Source organism: Balaenoptera borealis (assembly GCF_965194805.1).
Source record: "Balaenoptera borealis genome assembly, chromosome: 6".
In the NCBI taxonomy this organism is placed as follows: domain Eukaryota; kingdom Metazoa; phylum Chordata; class Mammalia; order Artiodactyla; family Balaenopteridae; genus Balaenoptera; species Balaenoptera borealis.
The window spans coordinates 12,922,762-12,947,141 of record NC_138863.1 but is presented as its reverse complement, the minus strand read 5'-3'; the positions used below and the strand labels follow the sequence as shown (position 1 = coordinate 12,947,141).

Below are 24,380 nucleotides of genomic sequence, written 5' to 3'. Positions count from 1 at the left end.
AATCCTTATCTCCAAGGTAACACCGACATTCCTATTGGCTGAGAATGGTTTGTCCTCCGTGTTTGGGTCTTTGTGCTATTTGAATAGCATCGTAGGAGCAAATTTACTTGAGAACGTTCAGAGTCCAGGAAATGGAAGCAGCAGCACCGTTCCCAATTACCCTGTGTGCTTGTTCTATATAGTTTGTACCTGCTGAGTGACCCAGGACACCACCCGAAACCTTGCTCAAGATTGACTCCTCCTCACGTAATCTCCCCTCTTGCACACCCCCGGCCCTGAGCTCTTTTGTAGTTGTCTTATCTCTACCTAAACTACCATCTTAGCTTGGAGAAACTTGGACCACATTTTTCTCCTGTTTTAATTGGGACTGCTTTTGCTGCTTCTCATACTACGATTAGTTCTTTCTACATGGATCACAGATAAGATGTCTGATGATGAGACAAGGTCTACCCACTTATCTACTTCATTGCAAAATATTTTTGAAATGAAAGGAATAAAAAGTATTTAGAATGAATGAGCACTATGAAAGTTTACATCATTTTCTTTGTAACTTTGCAGAAATTTTAATTCTCTTCTAAAACAGGCACTGTGCTGGGAGCTGGGGCTTCAGACGTGAGGAAAACAAACATGATTTTCCTATCTAGGGAAGAAGGAGGATATTAAACAATCAATAGACTTGCACCTAGAAATGAGGACACAAAAAAGAAGAGGGTTCCAGGGGAGATTATTTTTAGATTGAATTTCCTGGAAAGAGGTCCCTGGGTGAAAATTAAACCAAGACTTAAACTTGAAGTAGGGGATGGCGATGGTTGGAGAAGGTTCTGGGGAGGGCATTCTGGGTGTAGTGAGTCCTTGGCGGGGAATCGTTGTCTTGGTCTGAATCACTGAATCATTGTGGCTGCAGCGAGTTCTCAAAGCGACAAGCACTGTAAACTATGGCTGGAGCAAGAGATTTGAGCCACGTGGTGGAAGGTCTTATTGATTGTAATGATTATGAGTCATCATCGCCAGGTTTTGAGCAGGGCTTGGGGAGTGAGTTCATGACATGTTCAGAGCTAATTGATTATAGTAATTACAACTGTATATGTAAAGGATCTGATCAAGCATTTTCATTATCACAAAGCAGGGCATTTCTGGGTGTACAGGGAATAGCTAGACAGATAGACTCATAAATGTATATATGCCACATATGTTTTATACACATATATGCATGTATATACGTATACATGCATATACATGTATACATACACGTATGTATATGTATGTGCATGTATACACACGCACATAGGTGTATATGTGTACACACACACATAGAAATTCAAATTTGAGTTTGAAAGTACACTTTGAGACTAGGATTAGAGCATTTCTTTAGATTCCCATTATTACTGTGCAAAGCAACTGTGAGTGGAAGTTTAATTTGTAGATTAAAATCCAAGCTGATGTTTAAGTTAGATGTTTAAGGTGTGACTTGGAGATAGAAAAAAGACTCACAGGGAATAATCTGAGGACAATAATCTGAGAACGGTACAGACTGGGCAAACCATAATGTCTCTCTTTTCTTACATTTTAGGTTCAGAAATCATGTCAACCCGATGACTTTATTGTAAAGAAAAGATAACAAACCTAAATCTAAAACTGAAACTGCAGTCGTCATACCGTCTGAGTAATAAAAGTCTAGATTCACATATAGCCCGTGAATTTATCCAAGATGAGGAAGGCTAAAGTCTCCTCTGGGATGCTGCTTCCCATGGCCCACTGTTGGCCTGCCTGTTTGGAACCCCAGCTCTGAAATTACTGTGGATTGAACAGAATTGCCAAATAATAGGAGAAATAAGAGAGCAAAGCTGATTTCTGAGGCCTCAGGTCCGAAAGTCAAGGCTTATGCTCTCCCATTGTCCAATGCTGCTTCAGTTTGTGCTGTGTTTTCAGTGATCCTTAAGAATTCAGAACCCAAAAAGACCAGTATCTGTTCCTCCTGATCAATGAACTTCTGGCATGGCTCATACCATCTGGTCCCAAATAGAACCATTTTCCTCATTTGAATTTATAGAAAGGTAAATATGGAACTTGTACAAAGGACTTGCTAAAGAAGAATTATAGGGTCATCAGGGTTAAATAAAAATTGTACACAAACAAAAAGAAATTCTTTCCCTTTTCCAATCCCAGTCTGCAAAGATGGAGGCTAGACTACACAGGGATAATGGAATATCTATAATATCCCAAACTCAATTACATAAATATTATACAATCTACATGCTCATTACATGCATAGAGCATCAAACAATAGGATGTTCTTGAGATGAGCCACCTCATCTTTTAGAAATATTCTTTCTCTTTTTTTAGAATCTAGTCACACGCTTCTTGAATTTGAAGCACAGAAAGCCGCTCCTAATGTCATTTTGCAAAACCTAAAGGGTATATCTGTGGTTTGGAAAAAGGAGAGTTTGAATAAAAGGTGTTAATCTGTTGAATTTTCGGCATTGCCACACACATGCTGTGACTTCCATCCTACATGTTCTCTTTTGCTTTGATTTTAATTGCATTTTTAAATTAAAACTCACTCAAGAAAAAACATGTTTAAAAAAATTAAGCTGAAAAGAAGCTAAGAGTGCCAACACTGAAATGGTAATGTCCAGAAAATTCCAAAGCCTATATATCTCTAAAGGAAGGATTACATCTTCCAAAATAAATTCACTTCTATTATGTGGCTATACATAAGATATAACCCTAATACCAAAGGAAACTGAAATATTGATCTCATAGTTCAGTGAACATAAAATCTATATTTATTTAGGCAATCACTCATTTTACAGTTTCCCAGAACTGGTAGGCTCACGGGCACTGGCGCCATTAATTTTGATAGCTCAGTGCTAAATAAATGTGAAGTATGCGTGAAAGCGTACGCTCTCATTACATATCTTCCAACGTAGAGAGATTTTTAATGAATACTGATAATAATTGATAATGATATTGGCTTTACTTTTTCAGCCCTTCCTATGACCCAGGCAGTATGCCAAACACTTCGGGTCAGTGTCTTTTTAAACCTTCACAATATCCTGAGAACATGTATCATTACAGTTACTTAACAGTTGAGTTCAACGAGGCTTACAAAGGTTAGAGTTGACTTTCCCAAGGTTATACAACTACTAAATTGGAATTGCAGTTCAGGCTAATCTGATTCATGAAAGAGTATTGGTACTGTTTTTTTAAAAAATGTTTAAAACCCCCTTAACTATATATTTGTAAAACAAAAATGCATCATCATCTATAAAGGCAAATTATTCTTTGACTGTATGGCAACTAGAGTCAGATCACCTGGGTTCAAAGCCAGTTTCTACCACTTGGGCAAGTAATTTAATTTCTCTATAATGTAATCTCAGTGCCCATAAAACAGGGTTTATAATAGCATTACCTCCTAGGGATGTTGTAGGTATTAAATAAAATAGTCTCCCCAAAACACGTTGCCTGATACCAAAAAATGCATTCGATACAGGGTAACTATTCTTCTTCTTCTCTTCCTTCTTCTTTTTTCCTCCTCTTCCTCCTCCTCCTTCTTCTTCTTCCTCTTCTTCCTATATTTTCATTACAGATGTTAGCACACATCAACACAACTTCAGTGAAATTGAATGAAATGTTTTATAGTTCTGTAATTTCATGCTGCTTCCTCTGTGATCTCAGATACTTTAAAAGATCACAGACATTTCTATCCTCCTATCTCAACCAGAACAGATTTACAAAGGATAATCCTCAGTAAACTGTATCTATGGAACTGCAGGAATTTGACTTCCACAAAGTTGACTGCCCAACGGACAGGGGAAAATGTTCCAACCATTCATCGGATTTTTCTCCCAACTTAGTTTTCTTTAACATTGTATCCTCCTGGGTTGAATCTAAATTAACTGAGCTTCTATTGGGTTCTCAGCATCACGCATTTTCCATGGCTACTTTTTTGTTATCACATTTTTTTTCTTTCAAGGCTCAGGAAATTAACTTATTTGCTTACTTCCTTTCTCTGCAGGTAGTGATGCTGCAAGTGATAGCTACTGTGAACTTGTAAAGCTGATGGCTTCAAAATATTTGGGCAAAGGGATAAAGAGTTATAACCAGTGGTTTAATAACTCAGCTATGCCTAAGTTTTAAATATATGTATTACTTTCTCTGACTTGGCGTTCCTAAGTATCATTTGATTGACCACTATGTGGAGGTGATTGGTATGCATAGATAAAACCAAGAGAGTTTTTGGTTTGGGGAACCTGTAGTAATGTAGACATGGAGTTTTATTTAGGTTGTTTTTTAAAATAAGACTAGTCTTTAAGATTAAGTACACCTAAAAACTCTAAGGAGATCAACTTTCATTAAAACACTTTGAAAATGGAGGGAAGAAGGATGAATATCTGAAGGAATGTATGAGAAAGAGAATTGAAAAATTTAAGTCATTATGCTTACATAATAAACCAACTGAGAAACAAACAAGAGAAATATCCAATGTGATTAAGTACTGATTGGATGGTCATGGAAGACGTCTCTGAAGAAGTGACTTTTTTTTTTTGCTGAGATCTGAGTGCTAGGAAGAAACCAGCCATGTATAACTCAGGGATGTCAAACAAAAGCCAGAGCTGGACAGTAAATGGTAAAACTAGATTTTATTTAGGACTATTGCAATAGGGGAAAAGAGACCTCAGTATAGAACTGAGGTCAATTCCAAATACAGTATGGGGCAAGTGGGAATTATTAGAACTAGGAAGCAGGGTGGGAGTCATTGGATGGAAAATTACTAAGAGGAAACACAAGGGTAAAGGGGGGATTTCTGGCTAAACTGACCTAAGAGGATTCTTGCTGAAGACAGGCCAGGATGATCAGACATCACTGGGAGTACGGTGGAGGATGGGGAACCCAATCAGATATCAAGGGTGATCAGATATTGAGGGTGGGGGTTTCTGGGTAAACTGGCTTTGGCAGGATTATTACAAATAGTGGATTCTACAGGGAAGTGCATAGATAGGGCTAGAGGAAGGTTCGAGAGCCTGACTACTGTTTTATCAAGAAAAGAGTTTTTGTCAGTTGTGGAATCTAATAGTTTAGCATCCTGTCTGACTGAGATCATCCCTACAGACTGGTCTCTCTCCCCGATGGATACGGTCCCTCCAGTTCTTTTCTCTATTCCTTCTCAACTTGTGTAAAGTTTGGAATGGCAGGTGGAGTCTGAGAGGCTGCAGTAGTGTAGCCAAGGAAAGGCCTGCAATACAGCTACTCTCTGTTCTTTCCAAGTGGGCTATGTCTAAAGGGCATCCCATGACTAGAGCAGGGGGAGACTGGGAAACAAGATATTTCCCTGGGATGGAAATATCAAATTGGATATTTTTGATCAACTTTATAAATAGAGTCATGTCTCTTTAGGAATGCTGGCTGTCTGTCTGGACAGATTCCCATGCAATGGTGTTATTGTGGTGAATTTTCCCTGGTAAAGTATTGACTTTTAATCTATAAACTCAGAAACTCCATCATTAGATGTCTAGAATAACCAAGATGTCAAAGTAGCCAAGCTCAAAAGAGATGGGTACATGTCTCTCTTTAGGCTGCTATAACAAAACACCACAGACCTATAAACAACAGAAATGATTTTTCACAGTTCTGGAGGCTGGAAGTACCGATCAGGGTGCCAGCATGTTCATGTTCTGGTCAGGTTCCAGGCGGCAGACTGCTGACCTCTTCAATGTCCTCACATAGCAGAAGGGGCTAGGGAGCTCTGTAGGGTCTCTTTCATAGGGCCATTATTCTCCTTCATGAGGGCTCCACACTCATGAACTAATTACCTCCCAAAGGCCCACCTTCTAACACCATGACATTGAATGTTAAGATTCCATTATATGAATTTGGGGGTGGGGAGGACACAAACATTCAGATCATAGCAGTGTATGAAACCAGAATTCCACCTTGCTGGTTTCTAATGTGAAATATATGCATAATATTTTGGAAATCACTCTTATTAAAAAGTTTCGTGATGAAACTGAAGTTAGAGAAGGAATGACTCGTAAGAATCATATAGGTCAAAGCTTTAGGTTCTATCAGCGTGCTGGGGCCAGCCCCACACAGGGATATAACAGAGGACCAGATCCCCTGGGCATTGCTGTGAGGGTCCACCATCTTTTGCTCTGTGAGTTTCCTGGTTTTATAATCCTTGTGGCTAAAAAGATCCCCACTGTTTGTTCTTCCTTTACATATGTTAATACCTTCCCTCTGATTTCAATCCAGTCTTTTTGACCAGAAAGTATGTAATCTCTTTTTATATCTCTTCTCTGAATCATCCTGTGGTGATTTTGTAATACTCAGAAGGCAATCTTACTTCTTTAATTTCCCTGTTCTGGTAGGACACTTTCTGTTTCCTCAGGGTGCACACTGTACCCTAGTTCTGTGAAAATAACAATAGCATTTTCTATGAGATAGCTACATAAAACAGGAAATTAATTTTAGGATTTTTTTTTCAGTTATCTATGCTGTGCAATAAACCGACCCAAAATGCTATGGCTTAAAGCAGTAACAATTTATTACTTATTATTTGGTGAGTTGAGTTGGCTTGTATAGGTAGTTCTTCTACTCTGTGTGTCATTGGTTGGAGGTCTCTCATTTGGCTGTATTCAATTGGCAGGCAGGATGGGTTAGAAAGTCCAACAAGGCTTTACTCACATGCCTGGGCTGTCTTTCTCCTCCGTGTGGCCTCTTTGCAAAACTAGGTTGAGTTTCTTCATAGCTTTTTGGTCTAAGAGGTTTTACATGGCAATTGGCTTTTCAGATAGAGGAAGTGGAAGCTGTAGTTCTCTTAAATTCAAGACTCAGAATATCACTTCTGCCACATTCTGTTGGTCAAGGTAAGTCACAAGGCCTGCCCTGATTTGAGGAGAGGGACATAGACCACCTATTGAAAGGTGGAAAACACACAAGGAAGGAAGGAATTAAGGGTGGCTATCTCGGAAGACTGTCTATCACAACTTGCCTTCAAGTCCCAATATTTCCAGTAGGCAAATATTGCCCAAAAGTTTCATTGCATTACACCATCAGGTTGAAATCCAGGATTTCATCATCTAAATAATGCCCATGTGGCACGTTGAGTGAAATTCCTCATATGCAAAGGTCTTTGAACTAAAAGTACAATTTATCTGCCCTGACATAGACTGGCAGGTCAGGAGCAGGAATACTGCAGGGTACAGTCTTGTTCAAAAAAGTAGGAGCTTGAGAGAGGGGAGTCACATAGAAGTCACTGGTTCATAGCAATTCGGAAATCCAGTTGTGCACACGTGCCCAGTTCTCCCTATTCGGGGGCAGAATTTATTGACTAGGGCCCAGCTTCCCCCAGTTTTGGTTCTCTGTGGTTCTTAGTTTTGCTCTCTGAGCTCTTAAATCTGCCCTTCGAGTCTTCTCTTCTTGTTCATAAGAAATGCCCTGTATCTAATTTAAGCCAAGGCTCTTTCAGTCCCACTCAGCTTTAAGACCATAGTGTTGATCCAGTTCTGTGTCTTACACTGTTTCCATCCACACTTTGATCTGAATTCTGTGTTTTCATTGCTGGCAGATCCAGGATGGTATTACAGCACAGATACTACAATTCCAAATCTGATCCTTTTTGCACATTATCACACTTTCTTGGTCCCACTGTAAACAGACCAAGGGTATTTGTAACTCCCATCCCTTTACAGACACCTTAATTTAAAAAAATAAAATAAAATAAGAAAGGAAGAATTTTGTGGATGGTATTATGGGGCTTGTGACTGAAAATAAAAATATTGCTCAAACCTCTGGAATTGTGAGTTGTGAAAAGAGAGTTATTGTGAGCACAATTCTGCTGAAAGTGGGAAATGTGTCTCCCACCTTCTAGAGTCAGCCAGTTCAGTATCACAGAGTGTGGCCATTACTTCTGTTCACTGGACTCTAATTTCCCAGTTTGAATTACCTATTTAAATATATCTCTATAACCAGAGCTCTTCAAGTATACCTCTATAACCAGGCCATGTGATAATACCACTATAAGCATGGGTGAGAAGACCTTTTAAAATGATACTTTATGCCATATACAAAATAATTAATTACAGAGCTTTCCCCCCTTATTTCTTTCCTTTGTTTTAAAAGTTATAAAAGACTGAATTGACATTATGAGGTTTTTTTAAAGTAGTTGATAAGGCATTTGTATTTCTTCATCAGTGATATATGGAGTTTGGGTTGGATAATCTCTAAGAGTCCTTCAAATTCTGGGAGTCTGTGACCAAAGAGACTTTCCATCAGGGGAAATACCCACCTGTGATGTTGTCTCCTTTTTCACTTCTTGGGTCAAGAACATTTACAGACACCAAAGCCTGGTTTTACATTACACTTTTTTTTTAATATGGAAAATATTATTTCAGAAGAATAGCTTGACAAGGGACATGGCAGATTTCCAAAATTAACTCTGAAAGACAGATCATCTGGGCATGACTGAAAGCCATGCATTACCTTTGTGCTCAGATATTTCATTTCAAAAATGTCACTTTCTGCTTATTCAATGCTACTGTCATTATACTATTTTAAGCATGAAATTTGTGTCTGGAGCTGAACAGAGATTATTGCTTCTATCTTTGGACTTATTAGTAATGATTTAAAATTCATTCAAGAGCAATAAAAATCACCTTTTTATTGTGGTTGAATTTGGTTAAGTGTTGAAATTTGGAATGCAATTTTTACTGTCTTTTATTAGCAGTAGTTGAGCATCTATGTATGTAGATCAAGACTATTTTTAAGCACCTTCTAAAGAAATAACTTTTGAAACATGAGTTTTTCCTTAATTTTTAATTCCCCAGGGTGATGTTAAACTAGACTAAATCATGGGGCAAAGTTGCTAAAAATTTCAGACTTTTTCTTATTTGGGTAAACAAAAAACAAACAAAGCAGATATGACAGTTGAAACAAAATTTCATATTTACTCAATACATGGAATAAGGTGAAACCAGATGATGTCCCAAATGCAGAGAAAAATCAGTTCATTAGAGATGAAATTATTCCCTCCTCTGACTTTTCAGAGAGAACCATGAGATTGCAAGGAGGATGTGGAATGGGAACCAGACATTGCCTGGAAGAAAAGTCTCCCAATATTGAAGGAATGAATCTGTTTATTCATCCTGATTGGCTGTAATTTACTTATTGCTTTACTCACTAAATAATCCTCAGTTCTCTCATTTTAAATTTGGATTCATACAAAGGAAGAGGAGCAGGAAACAAAATGTGTTTGAATTATATGACTCTGCCTGCATTTGGCTCTTTTCACCACACAGGGAAGGGGAGAGGGAAGAAGCTTGCCCAGATAATGAAGGATTTGCTGGGCAAGGTTGGCGGGAGAATTGCTTCTGATGGTGGGCAGCAGAACCTACAAAACCTAGTGGAGCAGGGAGTCTATATGCCAAAGCAAACAACAATAGAAAACAAAGAGCATCTAGAAAATGGGTCTAATTAAATAGCATGACACGTGCCTTGGCACAAATCAGAAGTTGGAGCATCAGATCAAGAAGAATCAGAATAACAGGCAGTGTGGTGGAAGGATGCTCCTGGGTGCACCTGGGATCAGCATCTCTGTATTCAGCTGTAATATGCTCTCTGTGATATGGCTTCAGGGGGTGAGGAGGTATCGGGCAAGGGAGGGTGTGAGTTACATTTAAAAGACTGGGAAAGAGTTAAATTAATTCTTCAAGTAGCAAAGCTTATTAAAGTATTACAGTGCCAGAGGATGAAAAAGTGGGTGCTCAGGAGTTAGCTTTATAGGGTCTTTACATAGGGCTCAATCAGTATTCTCTTGTCTATGTCATCTCAAGCTGACATAACAAAATTCCACAGGCTGGGTGGCTTAAACAACAGACATTTATTTTCTCATAGTTCTTGAGGCCAGAAGTCCAAGATCAAGGTGCCAACATAGTCAGTTTCTGGTGAGAATTCTCTTCCTGCCTTGCAGATGGCAACCTTCTCACTATGTCCTCACAGGGTGGAGAGAATAAGACAACAAAGACACCCCAGTGACTCCTCTTATAAGGGCACTAATCTCATCCATCATGAGGACCCAGCCCTCATGACCTCATGACCCAATTATCTCTCAAAGGATCTACCTCCAAATAACATCACATTGGGGGTTAGGACTTCAACATATGAATTTGTGGAGGGGACACAGTTCAGTCCATAGCAACTGTCAATTTTGATTACCTCAGAGTCATCATAAGAGTCACATATTATACTTAATCCCCCTCATCAGATAATACCTGTACTTGGTTTGGTACTGAAGTTGTCCTAACAGTACAAATAAATTTTCGAAATTTCTTCATAATGAATAGTTACCTTAATTCTAACTATGTTGTGTTCTAGAATAGAGCCTTTTTCTTTCTTCCACATTTCATAGATAGGGCGGGTCTTTATTTCATTTTTTTCTGATCTTTTGGCAAACAAAGTTGCATATTCTGAGCACAACCCAAACATTGGTCTTGCCTATTCCAAAGGCCGTCTTCTAATCTATGTGGGAAGAGGGATGTTGGTTCCAGGGAAGAGGCTGCTGCTTCCCTGAATATCATGTCACTCTCAGCTCTACCACTGATCTCTAGCTTCCTGGGAATCCTGGGTTATGGTCTTCCCTCAATGCAGTGTTGCTACCTAGGCTTGGGCTCTGCCTGTCCTGTTATTTCTGTCCGTACAACAACCCAAGTCTATGTTTAGGGAAGGGTCAAAGAAAAAGGCAGTGAATTATAATTTAGGAACCTGAAAAAAATGAAAATCTTATTCTAAGTATGATTTTAAGCATATAATGAAGTTATCCATCTCATGGACACACATTCATTCCTAGCTTTAGGTTAACTCTCCATTTACAGAACACCTTGCTACTTCCCACACCATCCAGCTCCTAGAACTCAATAGTCAGTGGCAGATATTCCTAGAGTGTGAGTTACTTAGCCTAGGATGACACACTGAGGTGGAGCATGGCAGGAAACAAGCTTCAGAAGAATAATCTGGATGGATTTTTGTTCTAAGTCCTGGCTCTTTCAAACTCCCTCCAGTTCTAAGTCAATCTCACTCATTAATTTATGGGTTTACTTTATTTGGGCTCCGATTTTTGTATGTAATCTGATGACTTATTTGAATCATATGAAAATTAACATGCATGGTAGATTTCAAAACCAATAAAAATTTATGACCAGAAGGAGATATAGAGAGGAGCTATTGGTCACTTTGGGTCCCGCCTAAAGAATTATCCGGATAGTTTTCATTCCATTATGTCCCTAGGCTTTTCCCTTTTGACACTAAAAGGCTCTACTGCTGTATCATCCCCTTGTAAAATGGCATCTAGTTTTTTCCTATTGTAAGTTAAGGAAAAGTCGACATACATTAAGAAACTTCCCTTCAACAAGCTGCTTGATTGTAGTGAGTGAAACCATCATCATGGGTACAATGGAGCAGAATATTTGAAAGCAGGAATGACCTAGAAAAGCAAAAGATATAGCCACTGCTAGAATATTTGATGGGTTCTCTTTCTCTGAAGGCATGATTGATGCATAAAGCAGCCACCTAACTAATCTTTAAGCACTTGCTTCTCCTATAGTAAGTTTTAGAAAAGCTCCCGTGTCATAAGTTTTGCTAGTTGAAAAAAAGACCCAGAAAATTTAGGGTGTTTCCTGGTTTGTGCCTTGAGACCTCCCCTCCCTTCAAGCTGCAAATTATAGAGAAGGCTGTTCTTTTCTCATAGGTGTACACCTATAAGCTATACCGTCAACTTACATTATATGCTACCACTTACCACAAGCAACTACATTCTGCCACATTGCATAAAAATGATAATCATTGTAATCATATATCAGCACAATGAGATAATGAGATAACACCAAGACTCCAGTACTTTCCCTGCATGCTAAACAATTGATTGCAGTCACAGACACGTTGCCAGCCTGTTCCAGCCTACTAGATGGAGTCAGAAGTTTATGTTCCATTACAAGGGGGGGCTTCCCGTAGGCTGTGGGGTGTACTTGTATGCATATCTGTGTAAGTTTCCAGAAGTTATTCTTGAAGCTTAAACATCATTCTCTGGATTATTCTCTTGTAAAACTCTCTAGGGGGTTCTGATGTGTCAGGGCAATAAATTCATTCCAAGACAGCATTTGGGATATCATAAGATATCTTATGAACTAAAACAGACAAATACACCATAATCAACAATACCTGGAGATTTGGAGATTAACTTGTCTAGCCTCATAAAATGTTCACATCAATTTCCCTTGAAGTATCAGACCCATTTGTATAAAAGTTATTTATCTGAACCAAGACAGAGATTAAGTCTAGCAGGCTGGAACATTTTTATCCCAAATAAAAGCAAGATGTGATCATGTGTAATAGCCACATCATTTAAAGGGCTAACTCCCCATGGTATTTTTGTAACCATTTGTACTAATAGAAACTCTAGATTTTTTCCCCTAAGTTTCTTTGTTGCTGAATTCTTAGAAGTTGATTTTTATGAAACGTGTGATTGTTTTTATCCAATTGTGTCATCTGAAGTTTCTATTTAGGAATTCTAAGACAGAGGGATGAATAAGTCCTGGTCTTAATGCATTTATCAGTGTTGGATTATTTATATTAGTTTGAAGATACATATTACTACTGTTCTTGCATTATAGTTTTCTAAATATGGAAATGTTTGACTTTTGTTGGATTTGTAGTCTACGTCTCCAGCTTGAAACGAAGCATTAGCCCTCCCCTCAAATGTTTAGAGTAGTAAATCCACCTGAAAGTCATAGTTGAAAGCTTTCCTATTGTACTCATCTATTTTAAGTGGTTTTTTTTCTCCTTCTTCTTTTAGTGTCAGCCAAACCAAGACCCCACAGTGATGAATATTCAAAGAAGGTTCCTCCTCCAAAACCAAAACGGAATCCAGACACTCAGCTCAGCGCATCTTTTGACGAAACGTATATCAAGAAGCATGTGCCCCGGAGGACCTCACTCCCTCGGGACTCCTCCCTCTCCCAGGTCAGCAGCCCCTCAGGGGACCCCGAGGAGGAAGAACCCGTGTACATTGAGATGGTGGGGAACATCCTCAGAGACTTCCGGAAAGACGATGACGACCAGAGTGAGGCCGTCTACGAAGAAATGAAATACCCCATTTTTGACGACTTAGGCCAAGACTCAAAGTGTGACCTTGACCATCACAGTTGTTCTTCGCAGTGTGCTACTCCCACGGTGCCTGACTTGGACTTGGCCAAGTCCTCAGTGCCATGTACCCCAAAGGGTTTGCTCTGTGACATCCCTCCGCCCTTTCCCAACCTGCTTTCTCATAGACCCCCGCTGCTGGTGTTCCCCCCCGCCCCTGTGCAGTGCTCCCCCAACTCTGACGAGTCTCCGCTCACCCCCCTGGAGGTCACAAAGCTTCCTGTGCTGGAAAACGTGTCTTATATGAAACAGCAGGCCGGGGCGTCGCCATCCTCCTTGCCGTCTCAGGCCTCCGGCCACCCTAAACTGGAGAAAGACCAGGCCGGAGCCCTGGGACCCGTTCCTGCGGCCTCGGTTCTCTCCTCGTCCCCTCCCCCGCCTTCCACTCTATACCGAACGCAGTCTCCCCACGGCTACCCCAAAAGTCACTCCGCCTCCCCGTCACCCGTCAGCATGGGCAGGTCCCTGACCCCGCTCAGCCTCAAAAGGCCCCCGCCCTACGACGCCGTACATTCAGGCAGCCTCTCCAGGAGCTCTCCATCAGTGCCTCATTTGACCCCCAGACCGGTGTCGCAAGATGGGAGCAAGATGGTCAATGCCTCGGTCAGTACCTACGGGTCGGCTCCGAGCGGCTCCCGGTCCAGAACTCCCACGAGTCCTTTGGAAGAACTAACCAGCCTCTTTACCTCGGGACGCAGCCTGCTGAGGAAGTCGTCCAGCGGCCGCCGCCCTAAAGAACCTGCCGAAAGTAAGTGCACAGACGCTTTCCTTTGTGACTTGAGGGCAGTGAACCCCGTGATGTACAGATAAGGCACGTAGTAGTGATATTTGGTCCTTTTAGTTGAAGTCTCAAGATGTGTGATTTTGCTTTCGCCATATCAAAGGAAATAGTGCGTTCTCATGGGTCCTTAAAAGCGAAAGACAGAGGCAGGGCAGTCTGAGTCAGAGGGTTGAAGATGCTACCCTCCGGGTTTTGAAGATGGACGAGGGGGCCCTGAGCCAAGAAATCAGGAAACCTCTAGAAGATTGAATAGTCAAGGGAACAAATTCTCCCCTAGAGCCTTCAGAACGAATGGCAGCCCGGCCTACAGGCTTCATTTTAGGCAAGTGAAACCCATTTCAGACTTCTGCCTTCTAGAATTGTAAAGCAATAAATTTGTGTCATACTTTTAAGGCACCAAAAAAAAAACCAAAAAACTAGGAAATAGTACATTCTGAGAGAACTAAAAGTGATGGTCTGCACAATATAACATATTAAAAAGAATCAGTTTTAAATTTAAAATAAAGTGTAAGATCTAAATTCTTCAGGGGCTCTGGGAAACTAACAAAGAAAACAGATCACTATAAAATTTTTAGGTACATGTCTCGATTTGGGGGGGAAATTATACATTCAAACATGGAATTGGTTAAGTGTTAAAATTATCTTGTATTAAAAGCCTGCTTGAGCAAATCTGTATTAGAAAGCCTTTGCTGCAAAGAAAGCAATTCGAATAGAATCATTACTTTTTTAAAAAACAATGAATGATTCTCTCCACATACTTCATGTTGTTACATTCTTACCTTTCTGCCAAACTAGAATAGGCTCACTATTTCCCTTTTAAAACCGTTGGTAATTAGCATCTTATTCCCATGGTACTCTTCCTATATCCATCAATATGTAAATTACTGAAAGATCACTAAGTCATAAATAGGAGGGGAACATTATATGTACCCCTGAATTTCAAAGGCCAGGGAATGTCTCTATCTGAATGGCTAATCCTTTTGTGAGCCCCAAATCACTGCCTAATGATATTGTAAAGTCAAAACAGATCCCAGTTTTCTCAATGTTCATTTCATTAAATTACACTGCTTTCCTTTATTTAAAAATGCCTTGGGGCACGTAAGCTGAAAATTAATCACTTACATCTCAAATGATCCCACCACAGGATTTTATTATTCTACTCATACAGTTACATTGAGTACCTTCTTTAAAGGAAAAGAACTCTTCAACATGTCTGAGGAAGATGATGATGACACTCCTTAGATAATTAATATTCATTGGTAGTTAAAAGCCATTTATCTTGTCTTTTTTTCTCTTTAACCAGAGAGATTTATGAAAGCATTAACAACTTAAATAATTCTACTCCCTCCCTCCCCAATAAAAACATTTCATTTACCTGACTGAAAGGCAAAAACTTCTCATATTTTAGACATATCTCGAATTAAATACATACATGAATACACTAAAATATTTTTAAAATTATGTTAAAAATTGAATTAAAACTAGGAACCTCCTATTTCTAGAGTGGTGGTTCTCAGCTGGGGTGATTTTGCCCCCAGGGACATTCAGCAGTGTCTGGAGACATCTTTGGTTGTCACAACTGGGGGTGCTACTGACATCAAGTGGGTAGAGACCTGGGATGCTCCTCAACAGCCTACAATGCACAGGACAACCTGCTACAAAAATTAAAAAAAAAAAAGCAAAGAACAGAAAAAAAAAGGATTATCTCATCCACAATGTCAATAGCGTCAAGTATGGGAAACTCTGATCTAGACAATTTATTAAAATTGAAAGTTTTTTCCGTATGATTGATTTGGTTTAAACTCAGATTGAGTAAGGTTTTTGGAAAAAGTTGAAAAAAAATAAAGGAAAAGATTTTACTCTCAAAATACGTAATGGTTAGTATGAAATTAGTAGAAGTTTCATCCAAGAATTGGTGAAATTAGCCAATATTCTCCCTACCTACCAGTTTCTTTGGAGGATTCTTAGCAGCTCCAGCTGGCAGCTATACCAGTTAGCTAGAAAAAGTATATGTTAAAAAAAAGTGATTAACTAATGAAGTTATTTCAAGAAAAATCCATCTGTTAGAATCAGTCTATGTGCTATATGTCACAGACTTCTCCATTCGACTCCAAAATGAGCTTTATGTGCTTCTAAAACCAAGCTTGTACATGGAGAAGTGATCTAGGTTCTTTATAGCTTTTTAGGGATCCAAGGATTAAATTCCTTCCCATGTGCTATTAACTGTGTATCAACCCTTCAGAGGAAGGTCATACCCTGGGTTACATGAATTCCAATATTTTACTTTACACAAATGGAAGGGAGGAAAAATGCACATAGTGTTTCTAATGAATAATCCAATGCCATTTACTTTTGATTCTGGAAGAAAATAGAAAAACACTATCTGATGTTAAGAAAATCATAGGGGCTCTCAGAATCTTCCTGTAATCCAAAATGTAGATCCAAAATTGTTGATAATTGAAAGTTAACCTACAATTACTGCTGCAGTACACTCAGTGATACAACTATCCCCTCCACTCTTGACAGATAGGATTCGTAGACACCTGCTGATAACAAAGGGACAAGATAAGTGATATGAAGTAGTATAACATTCATGACCCCTGAGTCACATTTGGCATTTTTTTTATATTTCAGAGATAAAAGTAAGACTGGTATTTCTGTGCTCCATACCACTCTAGATTTACTGGAAATGTCAATTTTTCAAGTTTTCTGGTATTCAATTCAAAGCAAATATAATATTTCCACTTTAATTTAAAAACCTGTGTCAAATAAAATTTATCCCTTCAACTTTTATTTTTAATAATCTATAAAAGATACACCTAATTTAATAATTTCATATCTTAAAGGCTTATAATTATTGATGGGGGTTGCAAAATAGGAAAGAGATAAAATAAGACAATAGTGGTAGACCATGAATCAATTTCATTTTGCTTCACCATTTTCTAAATACAGCCTCCATATTAATTGTTCTAGGAAGCATGTTTTTCCTAGTTGATGTGACATTATTATGTTTAACTGTATATGAGTATACTAACAATAATAAATTTAGTTGAATTGGTTATTATTAATATTTTTTAAATTTGTGCAGAGAGATAGAGGACATAAGGCATGTAAGAAGTGATTAACTTGTATTTTATTGCTGTAAATTTCTGTGTCTATATGAGAAGTAGGTGAAGTACAAATATGTTTTGTGGTGAATTTGGAGACTCAAATGATAATGTTCTATCTCTCATTTTTATCTTCCTTTTACACATTTTTATTTTATATATCCTTTGATTGGAATCTTTAGAATACCTAAGTCATGAATGGGCCATGAAATTATTTTATTTTAATAAATCAAGAGCCATGAATCATAGAAATTATTAGCCAGAATCAAGTGAGAAAAAACTCTTTCATCCCGTCAAATAAGAAATAGTTTAAAAATAAAGTTTAGCCTCTATTTAATATAAATGCATGAATGTATATTTCTATGAAAATGTACAAGGCATAATGAAGGATATAATTAAATTTTATAATATACTTGAGAGAACGTGATAGAAAAGTTAAAAGTGGAAAAATGTAAAGAGAAAATTAAAAAAAGAAAGAAACATGAAACATCAAAGAGAAAAGACTAATTAAAAAACTGAGGCACCAAGAAAAATACACACACACACAATGCACACATCAGGTCAAATGGACATATAAACTAATATAGGTGTCAACATATGAAGCACATACAAAGGTACACAGAGAACCAGAGAAGAAGCACCAAAACACAGTAGGACCAAAGAAGGATCAAAGGAAAAAAAAAAGATGCAAGCTCACTCATCTGGTATTGCCATATATATATATATATATATATATAAATGGTAGGTTGGCATTGCCAAAGACCTTCATCATACTCAATAATATTCCACATTAATGGAGATACACAATTTTCTGCTGTTAAATCTTTCAGCCCTTTAAAAAGACTCCTATTTAAGACTTTGAGGTGTTATGTTACATTTTTACAATTATAGATATAAATGTGTCCTATAGGTCTGATGAAACACAGTTGGGAATCAGATGTAAACTTTGCCTTTCCATTCACTTTCTTAAAAAACAACAGCAGCGACAAAAACCAAACACAAAGACAACAACCCAAAGCAACCATCAAACAAACAAAATAAAACCAAAAAATTACCCCATGCCCCCCATGCCCTCACACACATACCTGTCTCAGTTTTCATGTAACTTGAGGTCCAGCGATGCCTAAAATATTAGGCATTGCTGGTGAAGCAACTGATCCAACTTACTCTTACTAATTTAATTAAAAAATAATTTTAAATTGAAAAAACAATGATTTTGGAAGGAAATCTCTTGAAACACATTTCTGTATGTGTATAGTATCCCACTTTTGGGGAAAAGGAAGGGTATGCTAACATCACATAGCCGTCTTGATGATTCAGGGTCACTGTTGTGATCGTCACTGTGTGTGTACTATGTGCTAGCGCACATGAAGTGTCCATCAAGGTGACCTGAACAGGGGAGGCCTCACACAGGGGTGGCTATGATTGTCCTGTCATTTTTAGTAGCAGTGACAGCATTGATAGATTAACTGTGATACCGGGGTGTCCTCAGGAGGGCTCTTTGAGGTTGTATAGCTGACTAGCCCTCTACAGCTCTACCATTTAAGTTCACTTAAATTCTTCTGTCTATTGCTCGTGGTTTTCCTGCCTCCCAGGTAGTTCTATTGATGCACCCTCCCCTTCTTTCCTAGTCTCCTTTCACGCTTTTCCTTATTGTATTGTATTATCACACCATTAATCAGTTGTGGACCAAGAAACCAGATACCCAAACTTGTCTGTGGAGCCTCTCATCTAACTCAAGTGTGTGACTTCAGGGTAGGGACTTTGTGACTTCCAAAGGCCACTTGAATCCATTTACTAAGTCTTGGATGACGTTCTTGGATCCATGTCTGAGATGGTCAGGGATATCCACTTCCCAAGAACTAAGCTGTCCTGGGAAACATGGAACGAATGTTACTTTATTTTAGGAGAACTTACACTTTTTGTTTAACCTATTGAAAATCATTTTTTTCAGTAAAATCTAGCAAGCGCACTAGCTAAGGACTTTATTTTCTCCCCTTTTTATTCTTATGAAAGCAGAGACTGACAAGGAGTGGGTAGGACAGAGAAGCGAAGGGGATGGGCAGGGAAGAGAACCCAGGAGTCTGGCTCTTTCATTTGCTGTGGGGAATGGGTGAGCCTTCAGCCCGTGACTGCCCACTGCCAAGCATGTTGACTTTGAGCAGAACTTCTGGGCGTGTGGTGTAGAAGCCACCTGGCCAGAGTTGGGGGGAGGCAGGATATTGAACCTCTGGGACACACAGATCCTTCAAAGGCATTTAGGAGTTGAGCTACACCCAGAATAACTGAAGAGATCTCAGAGGATATGACAAGGAGGATTCCAGAAGGCCTGGCAAGACCAAGGCCTATAGGTTCTGCTAAATTTCTTAAATAAAACCATGACACTTGTCAGGTTCTTTTCCTGCTGTTTATTGCTTGCCTTCCTGCTGAGTCCCACACTGTGGCCTCAGACTGGTTTCTGCCTTAGCAAGACTCCTTCTAGTAGCTCAGAAGGAAAATTGAGCCTGCACCTGGGTTATGAGGTGCTCTCAGGCCAGGACGCTGGGGACATGCTCCAGGGAAGATCCTTGGGTCATTCAAAGCAAAGTGGGCGGGACTTCCCTGGTGGCGCAGTGGTTAAGAATCTGCCTGCCAATGCAGGGGATAAGGGTTCGAGCCCTGGTCGGGGAAGATCCCACATGCCGCGGAGTAACTAAGTCAGAGCACCACAACTACTGAGCCCGCGCGCCTAGAGCCCGTGCTCCACCAAGAGAAGCCACTGCAATGAGAAGCTTGCGCACCGCAGAGAAGAATAGCCCCCTCTCGCTAGCCGCAACTAGAGAAAGCCCACGGGCAGCAAAAATGACCCAATGCAGCCCAAAAAAAAAAAAAAAAAATTTAAAAACCAAAAACAACAAACTACAGCGGGCAAAGGACCTCCTGCATTATATTCACCTGCCTATTGTTAAAAATACATATTCCTGGGCTTTATCATAGACTGACCTGTTCAATGAGAAATCCTGGAGGTTGGACCTGGGATCCTGACTTTTTAAGGGCAATCCCCAGGAGTATTTATGCCTATTATCTAACAGTGACTCAGGGGTATACGGCTAAATATTAGCAACACCATTTACTTGTGTGCAAGAGAAGCCTATAACACATTGCTTTCATCTAACAAAGTCAAAAACAGAATTTGTATAAGGGAAAGAAGAGGAAGGGGGAAAAAGTAAAACCCAGATAACCTGAAATGAGTGAATGTTGTTTTTCTTTCCTTAAGTTAGCTACTGATTAGTTGGCAACTTGCAAAAAAACCCTCAGGGTCATCTGGTTGGATCAGCAGGGAAAAGTATTTCACTACCTCAAGATTCTTCCGGAGACCTTGAGAGGTTAACATTGTATCACATGGTGGGCAATGTGTGAATAATGTCCATTCTTGTTCTTACTTATAACCTTCCTCTTAGTCATGCTAGGTCTGTGTCATTTACTTCATCAGAATTTCTCAAAACTTAAATTTGAGAACCACTGGTAAGAACTACTTCATGCAGGAGTTGTTTCTGTTTTTCAGACAGGCAGGGGAACTTGAGCCTCAGGCCAACAGCAGTTTTTACCCCAGAGGTCTGTTTAGATGGGTCCAGTCATTTAAGTGGGAGGACTAACCAGAGCAGGGTGGAGCCCCCACAGGGAGCCATGTTGCAGAACAAGGGCGTGCTGTTGAGAGAGGATACCCGGCCCCATGATCTAGCCAATGCCGGAGAGCAATACAAGAGAATGGGAGTCTTCCTTGTGGGATGCTGGAAGGAATAATGAAAGCAAGGAGGAGGTCTAACTGTCGTGACTGGGCCAAGGGTCTCAGTGGTTAGAGCTGACAATGCTAATGGGGAAATGAGGTGATGAGATTCTTGGAAAATGCTTCTGCCGCAAACAGGTTTGCCTCAGAAACAATTTCAAGTCCAACTAAGCCCAGAGTGGAATTCATCCAAGAAGTAGTGGTAAGGCCCTGGGGAAAGAATGCAGCCCCAAGCTTTTCCTTCAGAATGCTCCCATAACAATAGGAGCATATATCAGTACTTACTTTTATGCCATTTACTCTATGCCAGACACAGTTCTAAGCATTTTGCTCATATTCCACCCTCATAGCAACACGTGGAAGCAGGTGATATTAACGCTGCTATTTTAAAGATGGGAGAAACTGAGGCGCAGCTTACCCAGGGTCACATAGGGAGTAAATATGAGACTTGGACCCAGTTTATTTGGCTTCAGAGTTTCTGGTCTTAATGATACTTTATCTATACTTGACCAGTCTCCCTAATTTCTTTCCCCTCCCAATTGCCGTTAAAATATACCAGTTACCATCAAAAACTCTAATGGCTCATACTGTTATCACTCCCAGAGATATCTGCTGGATAAAAGGAAGCTGGATCTGTACCTAAATAGCACGGACCACTTAATGGTTGTCATCAACTTAGGAAGGGGCTGGAAAACCTTTTCAGAAACCCTCCGAAATTCACTTTGGAATATCCTAGTCACTGCGAGGGGATTTTCTGGACCTCAAGCTTCTGAGCTGCCCCTGAAGGCATGTGGTCTGCCCAGCGGGCCTCACAGTTAAATGACCTGGGCAAAGAGACTGTGAGTGGTCCTAATGCTTTGAAGCATAACTTAAGGATATATGGGCGCATTCCTTTGGTCTGAGAGGTTTGCAATACCGAGCTACCAAATAGATGATCCGTCCTCCAGGGATATAGGGCTTTTGTCCACAGATCCTTGCATCTTGTCCATAACTAAGCAGTGTCTTGGTGGCCCAGGGCTACCCCAAGGGAAAAAAACACTCCGTGCATAAAAAAAAGAAAAAAATCAGCCAGGGCCCAAAGGCAATGAGAGCCCTAGCATCACTAACCTAGAAACTGATCTAGTAAAACAACAAAAGCTCCAAAAGAGCCCTATGCAAAATGCTTCTTGGCGTCACCTCTTTTCTCTTTAGATTTGTGTTAATGTGTACTTGGCAGAATCAGACACCCATCTTTAAAACACACACACACACACACACACACACACACACATACACAGTTCTTCAAGATCATGCTGGCCTATTTAATCATTATTATTTTTTAAAGCTAAAAAAAATTTTCAGGATGATGAGGTTAAATAGTGTATAAGTAAAATCCCTTGATTTTGAAAATGCATGTGACTCCTTGGTTAATTGGGACCATGACATTGTCTGTTTTCCTCATTCAATTTCTCTTAGGATTGCAACATAGAATCACTGAAGAAGACATAATTTCATAAATAATTGCTCACCTTTCTGGGGGTAGACTGCAGCTGTCTTTGATTGATGCAGGCAGACGTGTTTATCCCCCGTGTTTATATTCTCTGGCTGCTGAATCTTTAAGTGCAATTTCTCGTCAGCAATTTAATCAGCAATTTTCTCCATTAAGAAGAACCTCCCTGCTTTAGATTGAAATAATGCAGAAACATTTTCAACTCAGACATAAAGCTACACTAGTCTATTTTTTTTTTTAAAACCAAGATTTCCTCAGTTTGTATTCAATACACTAGAGCTGATTTCTTTTTCTTCTGTTGAATTACCTCAAACAGGAAATTCAATTTCTGATTTGTATTTGACATCATGTGTTTTCAACAGTTTGACATCTATGAGTAATTAAATATTAGGTAGAAGGCGTTCCTATCAGTCATATCATAGTTCCTTGCATTTGTCCTACATTTTAATATGATCTAGAAGGCTTGGACAGGGTCTGGATATCACAAGAGATGCTTTTCATCTTGGCTCAACCATTTAGAAGCTTCGAGACATTGGATAAGTCAGTTCATCTCTTAATGCCATAGTTTTCTCACTTTTCAGATGAGAATATTAAGTGCTCAAACTGTGAATCTCTTCCTTCTCTGTTGTTTGATGCATCTTTGGTTTACTGAATGAGCTGTAGATCCCCAAACAAATGACCACTTCCTGTTTCTGAAGCTTTCTGTCTGATCTTGCTCTCCCTTGCTGAAAGGACTTCCCCAGTAACTCCATAAAACAAAGTCTAAAGCTTGGATCCCCACTTATATTCCACCTCCGTCTTCATCGAGTTTTCTTTGTGCTGTTGTTTACGTATAATCTCTCCTTCAAACTCTGGGAGCACTTTATACATCTGTAATGGTATGTGTCTTATCCTGACCCATTGTAGAGTTTTTTTTTCTCTGTCTTATTCCCCATTGAGACACATGGCCAGGGAGATCAAGGGCCAGATCTTTTCATCATTATTTTTCATGTAGCACTTGGCTCAATGCAGTCTTCCCCAAAGTTGATATGTGGTAATTATTTACTGAATTTGTTGAATTAATAGGCATAGTGACTTGAGAGGGCTATTGCACTTGAGGAAACAAAAGCCATAAGAGAAATGTTTGACTCTTAAATAAAAAAAAAAAATCGGATCCTACGACTTAGAAAATTCTACACTGAAATCAATATAGTCATTCAGCCAAAAAAGGAACTATGCTGAATGCTGAATTCATTGCTTTTGTTCTTAAATGTCCTGTTTAAAGCAATGCCCATCTCATTCTAGGCAGATTTATTAGGGGAAGGATATAAAGAATATAGCCATAAAGCATTTAAATGTGGACCATTTTGTAGATGTTAAATTGTCACCAGTTCCTGTACAAACGAATAGCTGAGAAAATTGATCATTTCTCAACATTTGGAGATAGAAAGATGCCTTTTTTTTCAGAAGAAATAATAGAGACTAACATTCTAAAGAAGGAATTCTACTGTTTAACACTGTGCATTATTGAACTCAAATAGTAAAGAGAATAAGAACACATTCAACTAAGTCATTTAACCTCCTTGGTGAAAAAGCACTGCAGAAATCCAGGGAGCGATTGTTACGTAACTGGTGGTCTTACAGGCATGTATTCCCAGGTAAAAATGGGTTTAAGTTATAAAATATTTGGAAAACTTTTTTAATTTTCAAAAACATCAGTTTTCAGAATTCAGGAAATGGATGGCAATTATGAATTTAATGAAGTGTCTTTAGTGGCGCATGGTGTTTCTCAGTTGAAGCCAACTCATTATTGTTGTTAGTTGATGGGAGCTAGGTTAATTAAACGTTCCACTCCTGGTAGAATAACCAATCAGCTGAAGAATCTGGGCTATTGCTATTCCCAAATGAAAGGAGTAAAAATACTGTAAAGAATCTAAGAGGGGAGGAAGGAGGGTTAGTAACATGGATTTTGAAGCAGAATATCCTGCCTAGCCAGGTATACGCAGAACAGCTGAACTTAAAGGAAAAATTTCAAATGCAAAAGTCTGTAATAGTCTTCTGACAAGT

The 24,380-nt window shown here is 39.3% G+C and overlaps 1 protein-coding gene across 3 annotated transcripts in view; it reads left to right on the top strand.

Moving 5' to 3' along the window:
• NYAP2 (neuronal tyrosine-phosphorylated phosphoinositide-3-kinase adaptor 2) overlaps window positions 1-24,380 on the top strand; it is a 255,220-nt gene that overhangs the window by 130,466 nt on the left and 100,374 nt on the right. For all 3 annotated transcript variants that reach the window (XM_082396988.1, XM_082396990.1, XM_082396989.1), the window contains exon 3: window positions 12,845-13,939. In XM_082396988.1, the coding sequence (XP_082253114.1) occupies window positions 12,845-13,939 (1,095 nt within the window). The remainder of the gene's footprint in view (window positions 1-12,844; window positions 13,940-24,380) is intronic.